The 14,007-nt window shown below is 40.8% G+C and overlaps 1 protein-coding gene across 1 annotated transcript in view; it reads left to right on the top strand.

Moving 5' to 3' along the window:
- nrxn2b (neurexin 2b) overlaps positions 1-14,007 on the top strand; it is a 580,176-nt gene that overhangs the window by 237,142 nt on the left and 329,027 nt on the right. The window contains exons 8-10 of the mRNA XM_080051970.1: positions 705-1,088; positions 4,351-4,554; positions 8,459-8,485. Coding sequence (XP_079908096.1) covers positions 705-1,088; positions 4,351-4,554; positions 8,459-8,485 — 615 coding nt within the window. The remainder of the gene's footprint in view (positions 1-704; positions 1,089-4,350; positions 4,555-8,458; positions 8,486-14,007) is intronic.

Genomic DNA, 14,007 nt, shown 5'->3' with positions numbered 1-14,007 from the left:
CATGCGTGTTAGTGTGTGTGAGCACGCATGCATGTGATCTCACTGCTGCTCCTGCTGTAATTGGCTTTTAATAGAAAATTAAGACGGAGTCGTTAATCACAGGAAGAGAGAGGGCCTTTTGTTTCACCCACTCCCTGATGCATTCTGCTTCCCTTCTCCTCCATTTAGCATATTACAGACACATTAAACACACACACACACACACACACACACACACACACACACACACACACACACACACACACACACATTATTGTCATCTGTTATCCCTGTCTCTTGTATTTCCCCGTCTTTTGTGTACTTATATTATCCATCCACGTACTGTCCATACCACTCACCTACGCACTCATCTTAAAGGTGCACTCAGTAATTCTGGATAATGTTTGTTGTCAAAATATGGGAATATCTCCTCACGATCCGCTACCTGTCCGTACTGTGTATGTGCTGAAAAAAATCAAGTGTTAATACACAATTAAAGGTGCTCCGAGGAACTTTCAGTTTGTGTTAATTCTAGAGGCCCCTTTGAACAAAAAGCGGTAGTGTTTTAAGACGCCAGCTGTTGTTTTTGCACTGATGGTCTCATTTGCTTTTGCATGTCATTCATGATCATCAGAGGAAAAAATAGACTGTTTCAGAAACATGTCAAAGTTCCTCCTAGCAACATTCAACATGCATCCTTGTCTTGTGTGTTTTTTTTTTTTAAGGATCCATATCGGTCAACAGCCGCAGCATGCCGTTCAGCTCCCCAGAAGGCAGTGAGATCCTGGACCTCGACAGTGACATGTACCTGGGTGGGCTGCCAGAGTCCAAGACTGAACTCATCATGCCGCCCGAGGTCTGGACTGCTCTGCTGAACTACGGCTATGTGGGCTGCGTGCGAGACCTCTTCATCGACGGGAAGAGCCGCGACGTGCGCCGCCTGGCCGAGATCCAGAGCGCGCTGGGTGTCAGCAGCTTTTGCACCCGCGAGCAGCAGAAGAGGTGCAGCAGCGCCCCCTGTGGCAACGGAGGGCTGTGCAAAGAGGGCTGGAACCGCTACATATGCGACTGCACCGGCACCGGATACCTGGGCACCAACTGTGAGATAGGTATGCAGAGTGATGTTTGAATTGGGAAATGTCTTCATATTGGGGCGAATGGATCAAGATTGTATGAATGAAGACTTGATCTGACTTCTTGTTCTCCAAAGATGTGTTGTGTCTTCTGAAAAAACTATTCATCTGCGGGTCCATCACAAAAAAAAATTTAATATCATGGAAAGGTGCATTCAATAAGTGAAACTTCCATATATTCTGTATTTATTACACAAAGTTAAATGAGTCAGTTATTTTCTTTTGTTTTAATGTTGATGATAAAAGCTTACAGCTCATGGAATAAAAAAAACTGTATCTCAAAGTACATGAATATAACATAAAAATGATGTATAACACAGCAATGTTAACCATCTGAAAAGTATGAAAAGAACACTTAATATTTAATGAATCTAGAATATATGAAAGTTTTGAATTAATCAAATCACGGAATACAATGGACTTTTCATTGATATTCAATTATTTTAGATGTGCCTGCACTTTGCAATAGTACAACATTCTGTGGTACAATTTGACACCATAACCTTTCTTACAACGAAGCGAAACAGAACTCTGTGTGTGTGTGTGTGTGTGTGTGTGTGTGTGTGTGTGTGTGTGTGTGTGTGTGTGTGTGTGTGTGTGTGTGTGTGTGTGTGTGTGTGTGTGTGTGTGTGTGTGTGTGTGTGAAAAGTTTGCTAAATCTTTAACGTTGTACACATCCACTGAAGCAGAGCAAAACAAACAGGTCTGTGAGCATTGGATGAAGAAGGGCATTTTGACACATTTGACAACTCCCTGCCTTTGGTATGTGACAAGTCCCAGCTGCTGTAAAAGTAGGAGTAAAAGCTTGCACAGCGAGCTAAGTGTGAACCTCACGGTGCCCGGGGCTGGGTTTGCAATAGAGGGGCCTGCTGGCTGGGTAGGCCCCGGCAGCAGTGTGGCAGAGCAGCCAGGCTTACTGTCGCCATCTGTGCCAGTCACGCAATCCCGAGTGGGGACAGACAGTGTCGGGAGGTGAGCTAGTCAAATAGCACCGCAGACATCTGATTCATTCCAATTAGCTTACGAAACGCCTCCCTTCACAGTTTGTCTGTGCATGTCCGTGGGGGTGTGTGAGCCGTGACCGTGTGAGGGGATTTCTGAGGGACAACGAGGGTAATGATGGAAGTAGAGGATTGGATTCAAATCAGGACAGTGGAGGTAGAGGATGAAAAGTCTCTATTTTGAAGGATGATTTATTTTTAACCGATTTTTTTTTCTTTCTTCTTTGGCTTCTCAGATGACAGGTGTGTGGGTTTTAGTGATGCTCTTCTGCCACCCAGTGGAGGTTTGCTCCACTGCAGGAATGTGGCACACAGGGCAGTTTTTCTAATAACCACCCACACATATTTTTTCGGTGTCAATAGACTGAGTGCATAGATTAACAAAGAGTGAAGGAAATCCATGATATCGACTAGAGGAAAAACTAAGAGGATATTGCATCATCCCTTCAAGCCGCATAGCTTTAAAGGCACTTAGCTTCTTGTTAGGATGGTAATTGATATTTTTAGTGCCAAAGGATTGTTTTCATGCATTGACAAAAATAATGCTGTACTGAGAATATATATCACAGTGGGCTATTTGTCAAGAAGAAGGCCAGGTGTGTTAGTGAGGCGTATGCAAATGTATGTTGCATACTTTTTGTTTTCAAATATTACAGCGTCTGCTCACCCATGACAATGTATTTTTTTTCTCGCATCTTTTGACACTGTTATTTGTACGCCCTTAAACCCCGACATGGAGTAAGCCTGTGGCAGTGACTGGTGTTTGCCTTTTGCTGACACATATTCACCCACACTGCAAAATAACAGCAGTGCTCAGGGAACTGTCACTCGACACAGCAGTCCATTTGCGGCATGGATGATTCTACAGGAGAGTAACCATGGTTGTGACTGGTCTGAATAAGGATGTCCCAGAATCCAGCTGCACTTTGGTGGCTGACATTTTTCTTAGCTTGTGTGCAATCTGATAATGGATTCAGTATTAATATGTATTGTGTTTTTTCATTTAATGTGTTGAAATTAGGGCTGTCAAGCGATTAAAAAAATGTATGTAATTAATTACAGGCTCTGTGATTAATTAATCTAAATTAATCGCATACTTATATGACACTTGTATGCCTGTTTATAAACAACTGTATAGGCTACTCTCTCTCTCTCTCTCTCCCCCGTCTCTCGTAACTTCTGCTTCTTGCTAAATGACGACTGTCTATCTTCCACACAACAGACAGTGCTGCACTGCCACAGGTGCGGTGTGCATAGCCTATGCCGACTCATTCACCGTCCTACTCATAGCCAACAATATTGAGACACACACACACACACACACACACACACACACGCACACACACACACACACACACAAAGGAGGAAAAAAGACAGGCATATGCCAGCTAGGAAGAGTGAGAGGGGGCGGGTGTCCGTTTGTGGGAGACGATCGCAGCTAGCAAACAGAGACACGGAGGAAGATGGAGAGATACTGTTTTGAACCTACATTGTTAATTAGGCACCCACTAAATCAATAATGCACAGACACTGCGGAGAATAACAAAAGACGTATTCCTACCTTCATGCTTATTTGCCCGGAGCAGCCCATAACACATCCATAAAGCCCTCGGCCTCTTTCCCCTGCTTCTTTCTTTACTCTTTAATCCCATGCGGGCCGTGTCAGCAAGCTACAGGTGCAGCTGCGCTATTGTCTCACCTCTTTTGCACCGGGTCAAAGGGCAATATAGAAGTGCGATTAATCTGCGTTAATTTTTTTAATCGCGTTAATTTTTCTGTGATTAATTAATCGAAATTAACGCGTTAATTTGACAGCCCTAGTTGAAATGTATGTTTATATCTTGTGCTTTGGGTGGAATATTTGTCATTGATCAAAATGTAATAGGTCCTCCTACAGCCCTTTTCTGGGCATATTCTGCAAAAAAAATCCTGCTGCAAATAAAGAAACAATATGTGTTAACAAAATGTTGGCACACATCAATTCATTGCAGAAACAATGCATATGGCCAATTGTTTTTTCTTGACATAATGAGAATAATATATATTTTTTTAAATCCTCTGTTCTAAACCTAGTTTTATGTAGGTCTGTAATGTTTGGGAAATCGTCCCTTCTGATATTCAACTCCCATTTTCATCAATAAGATTTGAGTAATTTCAATGTTGTCTTAACCTCTTTGCTTAGCTTTCCTCTCCTAATGTGTAACCTTCTGTCCCCCTCTGTCACCCCCTTTATACAGAGGCTACAGTGCTGAGTTATGATGGCAGCATGTACCTAAAGATCATCGTGCCTGTTACCATGCACACGGAGGCTGAGGACGTGGCTCTACGCTTCATGTCTCAGCGGGCCTACGGTCTGCTCATGGCCACCACCTCCAAAGAGTCAGCCGACACACTGCGACTGGAGCTGGACGGAGGCCGCATCAAGCTCACCGTGAACCTCGGTAGGCCAAACCCATTCGTTTGTGGATATCACTCCTAATCATTCCCTTATCCGCCCTTGTCTCCTCATGTTTGCGGTGTATTTTTAACATTCTAAAGGCTACTGCTTGAACTTAGAAGACTGGTTTGAAATTCTGAGTTACGCTCTCATTATTTCTTCCATTGTCAAATCTTTTTGGATTGGAAAAAGCCATCTCAATTTGTCCCTCAGTTTACGTCAGATTATTTTAGTAGGAGAGAGCTCTTTCTTATTTTAAGTGGCTATGAGGAACTTTCAGTTTGTGATTCAGCTCCTTTGGACAAAGGCGATAGTGTTTTTACAAAGCCAGCTGTTGTCCCTGGGTGAGCTTATGCCGGACAAAGGCATTAAAGAAACTATATAAAGATAGCGTTATTTGTACTGATGGTCTCATTTGCTGTTACATGTAATTTATGATCATCAGAGGAAAAATAAGACTGTTCCTTGTAGCCACTTTGATGTATTTGGTACATTTGGCAGCATACAATCTAGTTTATGCCCATTGTTTTAACTGAGCAAGGGCAACAGTGTTTGAAAGGTTATTCATTTGAGAAAACTGAAGTACAAATACAGGCTTCTCCTCCACAAACTGATAGTACTGGCTAAGGAAAATACGAATAAGAATAAAATGTAAATGTATCCCTAAACACAGGGAGGCCACCGTGTAGGCTATATTCTCTGACCCCATCCACATCTGCATCCATGGCCCTTCTTTTTCTCCCTTGTGTAAGCCTCATGCCACCTACTGTTCAAAAGCTCCATCTCTCACAATGGCCCCGTTCTGAGCCTTAACCCACTAACCTGTCTCTAGACGCTTCAAGGTGGCTTCGCCCATGTGCTGCTCCTCCTCATGGTTCTGCTCTGATTCATATATTTTTTTATTTTTAGTTAGGTAAGGGGCTTGTTGGCTCCATTTGTGTCTTTAGTGGTGGTGTTCAGGGACACACTAAAGGCTGTAAGGTGTAAAAAGTATCAAAGGCAATCTCAGTGGGGAGAAGGTCAGCATAATTGTAGAGTAGGTTGTGTAAGATGGGTGGTTTAATAGGAGGGCCTTCCCTCTATAAAGTGAGAGCTTTTGACATGTTAAAATGTCATTGCAATGAATGTTAGTGCTCTAAGAAGAGAGGGGGATGAGCATTCGGCTCTTAACTAGATACTTAAAAGTATGGAGACGTACACCGTTCCTGTAGCATTTTTTCTATAATGACACTGAAGTTAGTTTGAAGTTGGTGATGAGAAGCGATGCTGATGAACGTCTGTCGAGTATCCAACTTCAAACTAACTTCACAGGTGTATCGGATTACAGAGCCTTCACGGGCAGTTCCTGGTTTCCTTCCAATATGTATTTGATTCTAAAATGAGATAATGTGTAAAATGATAGACCTCAACATAATGTGGTAGAGAAACAAGTCACAACAAGCACACATGAGTGTTAAGTGATGTTGTAAAGTGTATATTTTGACTGTCAGCAGAGGTAGGCTACATGCTCCCCTTAACTACCAGTGTTTGAGCTAAGCTAACCTGGATGAGCAACATTTGCCCATCCATTTATCAACAATGCACACACAGTTACGGTAACATTTTCTGTCACCTTTCCTTGAGCCAGAGAGTGAGGCAAAAAGCAAAACAGTTTGAACTATTCCTTTAAGTTGTTCCTGGTCATTTGAAGGAAGAGCAGTGAACCAGGAGGAGCATGGCACAGGTGCACCCTGGGATATGGGAGTGAAAGCCACCATAGAGACAGTTGGGGACTGTGGGATAAACAAAGGTGGCGACTCTGCTCTTTCTATTTCTCTTCCTCTTTCTCCTTCCTCTTCCCTCTTTCTTCTGTCACTCATAAACACCCCACCCGGTCAAGACTCAGACGATGGAACTTTTCATCCCTTCAATGTCCTGTATGTCTGCGGCCCACGGATCGAACAGTCAGAGAGACCGGCTCACAGCTGTAGTTATCCGAAAGTGCACACACACGTTGCACACACAGAGCCACACATGTGCCCTTGCCAACAGCACACACGTGGCTATTCTACAATGGTAACGTCCTCAATAGTTCTATATTCCAGTCAGAATTCTCTGTTTTCACTAGGGCTTAAATGGCACCTCGAAAAAGTCAAACAGTGGGCTGACACTACTGCTCGGCTCAGGTTTCACAGCTCTTTTGCATATAAATGAATTGAACCCACAATCCCCAATGGAATCCTCAAAATCTGTTAAGGCTTTAATCCTTGTTAAGATAATTAAAATCTGGCTAATTAATCAGCAGCAAAAGCTATAATTAGCTCTATGTATAGAGGAATAGATTACGCTGATAACCTGTTCATAGTGCTAAATCTGTCTAACACTTTCAGATGACAGCTAGCACATTATAGGTAAACAGCATCAGACATAAACATTTCTATTGATTATCAATACAATACATTCACATCCGGTTGGGTCAACTTTGAAATTTAAAAAAAAAAGATTGAACCTCTGTACACACTCTTTATTTGTATTTACTGATTTCCAGCACTTGTGGCCATTAAATAAATGGAACTGTATTACAGAGTGACGCTGGTCCCTGGCTGTTTGTGTCCACTATTCTGTCGCGGTTGACAGCTCGAGACCACATCCCAACCACACTGCCACATGCACACGCCGCCTATAGCCACTAGATGGAGCAGTGTTACAATGGATTCATGTCAAGAGATATGGGATTATGCGGCCAGTCATAATTAATGCAATGGTCCCTGTAATGGAAATCTCTCTTTGACTGACCTCCAGTCAAAGGTCAGTGGGGAAGTTGCAGCAGATTCAGTTTCTCAGTCACTTAACCAGAGTGGATGTTTCCTGACACTCTGCTTTGACCTAAGTATTCTGGTTGAAGGACAAAGCTTTTTACCCAACAATCTACCATTAAAATGACAAAAGTTTTTGCTGTGTTTTTGTCACATAGTAAATAGTGAGATTGTATTACTAGCGGTTAGTGTGCACCAGGCGTGAGGTGGCTGGGATGTGCAGATCACCCTTTCTGGTCATTTATACTGTTGGGTTTCTCATGTCCAAAGTGCTGCAGAAGGCAAGTGTATATCAATTAGCAACAAAACAAGGTCTAAAGTCAAAGGTGCAAGTTGTTTGTACATAATGTAAGCCCAATAGCGTTACTGTGTTTATTCAAAATCGTAGTCAAGAAATAAACCACCTAAAGTTAAATAAAACTGTCTAATTCTGGACTACGTAAACATTCTGTACAGTTGAAACTACTCAGCTAATTTTGACCTGTTTAGTAAAGTCAGTCATTTATTTATGATGTGCGGAGTATTGCATGTTATATGGAGTGCTATTGTAATTTACAAAAGGAAAAACACATTTAACATAAAATATTGAAAACCATTTTTATTTTTAAAGAATAAAGGTTTTGCCAGATGGTACGTTAAACTTTCATGTTCAGTAGTTGCAAACTGCACTCCATTCGGATTGAACCTTAGGATTCCAAGTACACAATTTGCACTTTGATGCTGTCCCGTGTGTCATCACGTGAATAATTTAGTATGTATTCATACGCCGACAACAGTTCACTTACATTTGATAAAAGAAGGAGTCACCATTATATTGTGTCATGCACTCCTGCATAGAGCCCACTGTCTAAGCCTGACCTTCTGCTGTGCTTTGGGGAGGGGTAATGGGTGGAAGAAGGGATGGATGATGGGGGTTGATGGAGGAAAAGGGTGATCCTGACTCAGAGCCTGTCCCCGGATGGTGGCCCCAGAGCAATGCTTGGTTGTCTGCAGAATGTACTTTGAAGGATGTAAAATGTTTTTTTTCTCTCTTTTATCCTTTCTCTTTTTTCTCTCTTTCTTTCTCCTTTTCTATTCTTTTCGGTCTCACCATTTCGCTCTATCTCCCACCAGATTGTATCAGGATAGACTGTAGCCCCAGTAAGTGGTTCTATCCATTTCCCTGACTATAAAATGTATCTGTCTATAATATCTCATCTTGATTCTGTGCGGTTGCCCTTTTCTGCTCACTCCTTGATCTCATGAATGACACCTCTCATTACCCACATCTTCGCTGTCCCATATTGTCTTAATTTTTAATATGTATCTGTTTAATTTTTTTTTAAATCTATTAATTTATTTGCATAATTGAAAAATGAACTCAAATATACATTCAAAGTTTAATTTAAGAGAAACAGATTGTGCAGCTGAGATAAACACCTAGAGGCTTGTTAAGGAAATCTCACGTAAAAAGAAAAAAAAAATTGTCCACTAAGTCATACAGAGGTTAACTTTTTTTCTTCCATTGCACATTGTTCCTCCATTATTCTTCTGATTTCCATCTTTCATTTGTCTTTTTTGGCACCTAATTTGTATGTCTCTCCCCACTTCTCTTTCCAATGCATGATCTAAGACAGTTGTATTTGACTTTTGACTTTTTATAATTTGTTTCTGTCATAGTTTTAATTAATGTGTCATTAGCATATTTATCAGAAATGCTCGCTTGGCTACCACACACTGCCATGGCATTATTCCATCGCCCCCTCCTTTGCGTGTTACCCATTCTATTCACATTCAGAAAAGGGCAACTTGACCCTCCCCTGTTGGATGTGCCTATTTTTCTATTATGCAGCGCTGAGTCGCAGCTCTGCTCCGCTGCACACACAGGTGGTGTTCTCTATGTGGGACAAACTGTAGTTTTGGACCCCCGGAAAAGCTAATTGCTTTTCCGTTGAGAGGAGGCACCACCTGGCGTGTGCTTGTGTCCTGTGCAAGCTAATGCCCCATGCTGACAGAAAGATTGCAAACTGTTATTTCTATCATGGCCACTGACAATTGAACAAGCCCACAGGTAAGTGCTGCCAGCCACACAGTGACAACAGTGGAGAAAACCTGATGTGTGTGTGTGTGTGTGTGCGTGTGTGTGTGTGTGTGTGTGTGTGTGTGTGTGTGTGTGTGTGTGTGTGTGTGTGTGTGTGTGTGTGTGTGTTCACTGTTCATCTATTTTAACCATCTTATACATATATATATATTGGTAGAGTTTTTTTTGAGTAATTGTTCTTTTCAGAAAGATCAGGTTTGGGCAAAGCGTTTGTGTTTGGCATTAGGTTTCCACATGTATAATGACTTCATATCTTATTGCGGTGTTTGTGATAGTTAGAAAAGTTACATAAACTATTATGGATGTGGAATATATCTGTTTGGATTCCTACATACAGTATGTGAACCACACTTTATTGTTATAGTCTTCTACTGTTTGTGTGCTCACGTTTCTGCACTTTAAATTCACTTGATCGCTGTTTATGTCAAACTTTATGGAATACACTCAAAAGCCTTCAGAAGCCTCCGCCAGCCTTGGAAGTATATAGGATCTCAGTCTATGAAAGATGGCTTAGCTTATTGTGTGCTATTACACTCATTTAAATGATGCTTACAGGCTGTCCATCCATACCCTTTGTTTACCACTAGATGTCATACTATCACTGGGTTATTGTCTGATATTCCCTGCAGTATACTGTAGAGTAGATGGAGACTGAAGCAGTTTTTTTGTTTGTCCCCTCCACAGAGCTCTTAAGTCATTTCTCTGTTAGGTTAGTTAGAACTCAATTGTAATCTTTTTGGTTGTAAATGGCAGTTGAGGACATGACATATTCTTTTATCTTTTAGTGTGAGGGATTTCGCTGCCAGCTAATGTCAATATGCCTCTCATTGTTGAACATAATGTACATGCTGCTTCCTACCATTATAATGGGAACATTTATTTTGGTTATTTGTATTTTACCTTTTTAAATATGGATTCAGTTGTGCTGTCTCAGCAATAATCTGTCATTGACTTGGAACACTGGGTTTTAAGAATTTTGCAAGGAATATTTTATTTAACCTTTCCCATGTTTTGGTTAACTGAGCATCCTTGTGAAGCAGTGCCCTTCTTCATTTCCACTCAGTCACACACCAAATAGAATAAAGAGTATGTGAGTGAATACAGAAGGGAGAGGTGGATACTGTGTGTGGGAGGAAGAGAAAGACACCAGAAAAAAAGAGACAGGGAGCAAACCAGGCTAGAGCTAGAGCCGGCAATTTATTCAATGCCATGACATCTGCTTGTCGATTTCTCCTCCACATCCTAACAGTAACTAAAGCCTTGAATTTCAGTTTTTTTTAAAGGAAAGAAAAAAAAGTAGTATATTAAAGTGCCTCTGCTGCCTGGTCCATACAGATAGCTTTTTTGCTCCTATTTATTTCAACTTATTGGCAGTAGCGTGCAAATGGACTGAAAAACCCAAATGTCAATGTTAAATCAAATCTAAATGAAATGTATTGAGCTACTAGCTTTGAGAAAAAAAGAATGCTTACATGACCGTCAGGTGACTAATTAACCCAAATCCAGTTCAATTATCCCGGGGTAAAAGGGCCATATCTGATGCAATCTATCTGTAATAGAATAGCAGCAATTTCCATCCTGAGCAGGAAATCCAAAGAGATACAGCAAGACCAAAGCATCCTCAAACCTCTGTTTTAGTACAAAGCACTTTAGCTTCAACAGTGACCCCACCTTCTGTAATGTATATGGCACGTCATTGCATCCATAGCTTGTGTGAAGAACTAGCAACCTTAAATGAAAAGAACAACTGGAACAGTATGACAAAATCATAATTAGAAGACAACACTGTTTCCAATTAACTGCTAAACATCATTATTTCAACCACTGACCTATTACTGCCTTCTTATCTTTTTTTTCATATGTCTGGACTGGCTTGTGCTGCAGTGCTGCTCTCCCACCTTAATGTGACTGGATATGCTACGAAGCAGAGCTGTAGCCCTCGGCCCCAGTCTGGGTCAAGGTGTCAGGCTGATCAAATGTGTTTTGAAGGTGGCCTTTCAGCAGCCAGCAGCACGTTCTCTTAGCACTAGATGAAATACAATTTGGCATGACATATGGCCAGCATGTGGGGCGCGAGCACTCCGTCTGCTAATGTCATACCCTTTGGCCTATCCACCTGCGAGCACTACTCACTCCAGACCACACTGACACACACTGACACACACACACACACACACACACACACACACACACACACACACACACACACAGACACACATACACACTCTGTCTGTGTGTGTATAGAAGAAATTAACAGACCCTAATTACAGTTCAGTATAAAATAAAAATCAACTACAGGATAGGAAACATTGGCTTAGTAATCACTTTAAAGGGATAGTACATTATGTTTGAAGCTGGGTTGTATGAGGTACTTATGCATAGTTAGTCTGTTACCTCATGGAACAGTAATTTAAAGGAGCTTGGGGGAGATGTCGATGTAGCAGAAATGAGAATTGTACTGATGCAGAGGGGGCCAGCCCCAACAACACTTTTTTGCATATGAATGCTAAACTAAAAAAAATACACTAAATGTACGATTTCCAAACCCCCCAACATCCTGACCTATCCCTTTTTAAATTAGTTGAGACATGTTCTGTGAAAGTGTCTAAGTACGCTGTAAATGTTAGGCTAGGCTATGGGAATAAACAATGTTTAGGGTTAGTCAACTGGAACCCTTGGTTAAGATGTTGACAGAGGTGAAGCCTCCCCTGACCTCCCCAGCCTTACCTTCTGCCTTGTTACATAAAGGGCACAGAGCTTGGCCAACCCGCCCAGTATGGATCAAAATCCCAGGGATAGTCTGCTGCTGCATAATAAATTATTATTACTGCACTATAGCCATGCAGTAAAAACATGGTACTTGGCCCATTAAACAAGACTAATAAAGTAACAAACATAGAAGTTTTTAATTAAACAAAATGATTAATGATAAACAAAGTTTCTGTTTACAACCACTTGTACCAACCAAGACTGTGTGTATCCTTATTGTCTTTGTTTCCTTCCTCCTAAAGCATTTGCTGAATTTCTGTTTTAATTTAAAACCTGTATCGTTTCACTCTAGTAGTTTGATGTCTTCTTATTCACTTCCATTATTCGGACGTACTTTATTTGACACATTAACATCCCATGTTGATCACTGAACTAGTGTGAAACCATCGTACAGACTGTCACCATGATGTTAATAAGACATGCTAGAGCAAACAAAAAAGGACCAACTCGTAAATATATTGCTGCAACTTCACATGGGACCTTTAACTAAGAGTGTGTTTCTTCTAAATTTGCTTGTTGCTTATCGAGTCATGAATAGTTAATGTGATGAAGAAATTATCAAGTTAAAAAAGCCAAGGCTTTAAGACATAAATGAACAAAGTCTCACACCTAAAATAACGTACACCAAGATAGACAGAATGTAACACCTTTAAAATAACTTTAGTTAATAATATATATATCCTGAGTACTGTAAAAATCAATCCTTGTGAGGGTGAGTCAGAGAAGCAGGGTTGGACAGAAATCTAATATGAGGTGAGTGACAACAGTTATTTGACAACGGTAACCCCTCCAGCCTTTTAATACAGTTTGTCTTTTTTGATAACTTGGCTCAAACCCTCACCAGGCTTAATATTTTATACACCGTAATATGAGTTTTAAAGATTCCAAAACCTGTCTGTGTACACACACAGTAAGGCTATGCTGTAAATATGAAGTTAAGCCTTTGTAAGTGTGAGTATAGCAAAATGGTAGCAATATGTACTATTTTCTCAACCTAATATTTATTTAATTCTACCTGATCTGCCTGCGAGAATGGCTGACTTAACATAGGAAGGATATCTTGTTTTAGCTGACCTATGATTTTACCGTTTTAATCTTGCTGCAGTGATGAGTATACAGGATCAGTGACATCACAATTGAGTATGACAGTAAACATACTTTCAACCAGAGGGTGCAGTTTATACACTGTTGTTTTGCTGCAGCACACTTCTACATCACTGCAACAATGTGAAAATGTGTACGTCACTAGAAGTCAACAAAAAAAGATATTCAGGGGCTGTTAAACTCATGCTTGCTACCCAGTTATTTTTGAATGAATTCTAAACACTTCATTCCCTAACGTTTATCCTAAAACCATGTTAGAAGCATGCTTTGTATGCATACATATTGACCAGTGTTTACTTTGCTCATGTGAGAATAAAAACCAGTTGTATCAAATGAATTGCAAGAAGCAATGCAAGATGAGGGAATTCATTTGTTCAGAGGCATTGACAAACTCGTATTGATTTTCATTTAGTAGTAACTACTTTTACAGTGACCTACTTACTCCTTATCCTTACATTAATAAGAACAGAACACTGATGACTAATAGTACCAGGCGATGAGTATATTTTCCCCCGGTGATGCCACAGTATATGTGATCGCCCACAAACACAAGATGCACATGTACGCACACATGCATCCATTAATTGACACATTTGACGGGCAGGGAAATCAATCTTGAGATTTTTCCCCACACACACTAATAAGCAGTTTATATTTGTCACTGAAGCTCTCACCTTCCTCAGTCTTAACTGGTTCCAACCAGCCTGTA

The sequence above is a fragment of the Ammodytes marinus genome (genome assembly GCF_949987685.1).
Source record: "Ammodytes marinus genome assembly, chromosome: 23".
In the NCBI taxonomy this organism is placed as follows: domain Eukaryota; kingdom Metazoa; phylum Chordata; class Actinopteri; order Uranoscopiformes; family Ammodytidae; genus Ammodytes; species Ammodytes marinus.
Note: the sequence above shows the minus strand (reverse complement) of the source record. Positions and strands in the feature narration are given on the sequence as shown.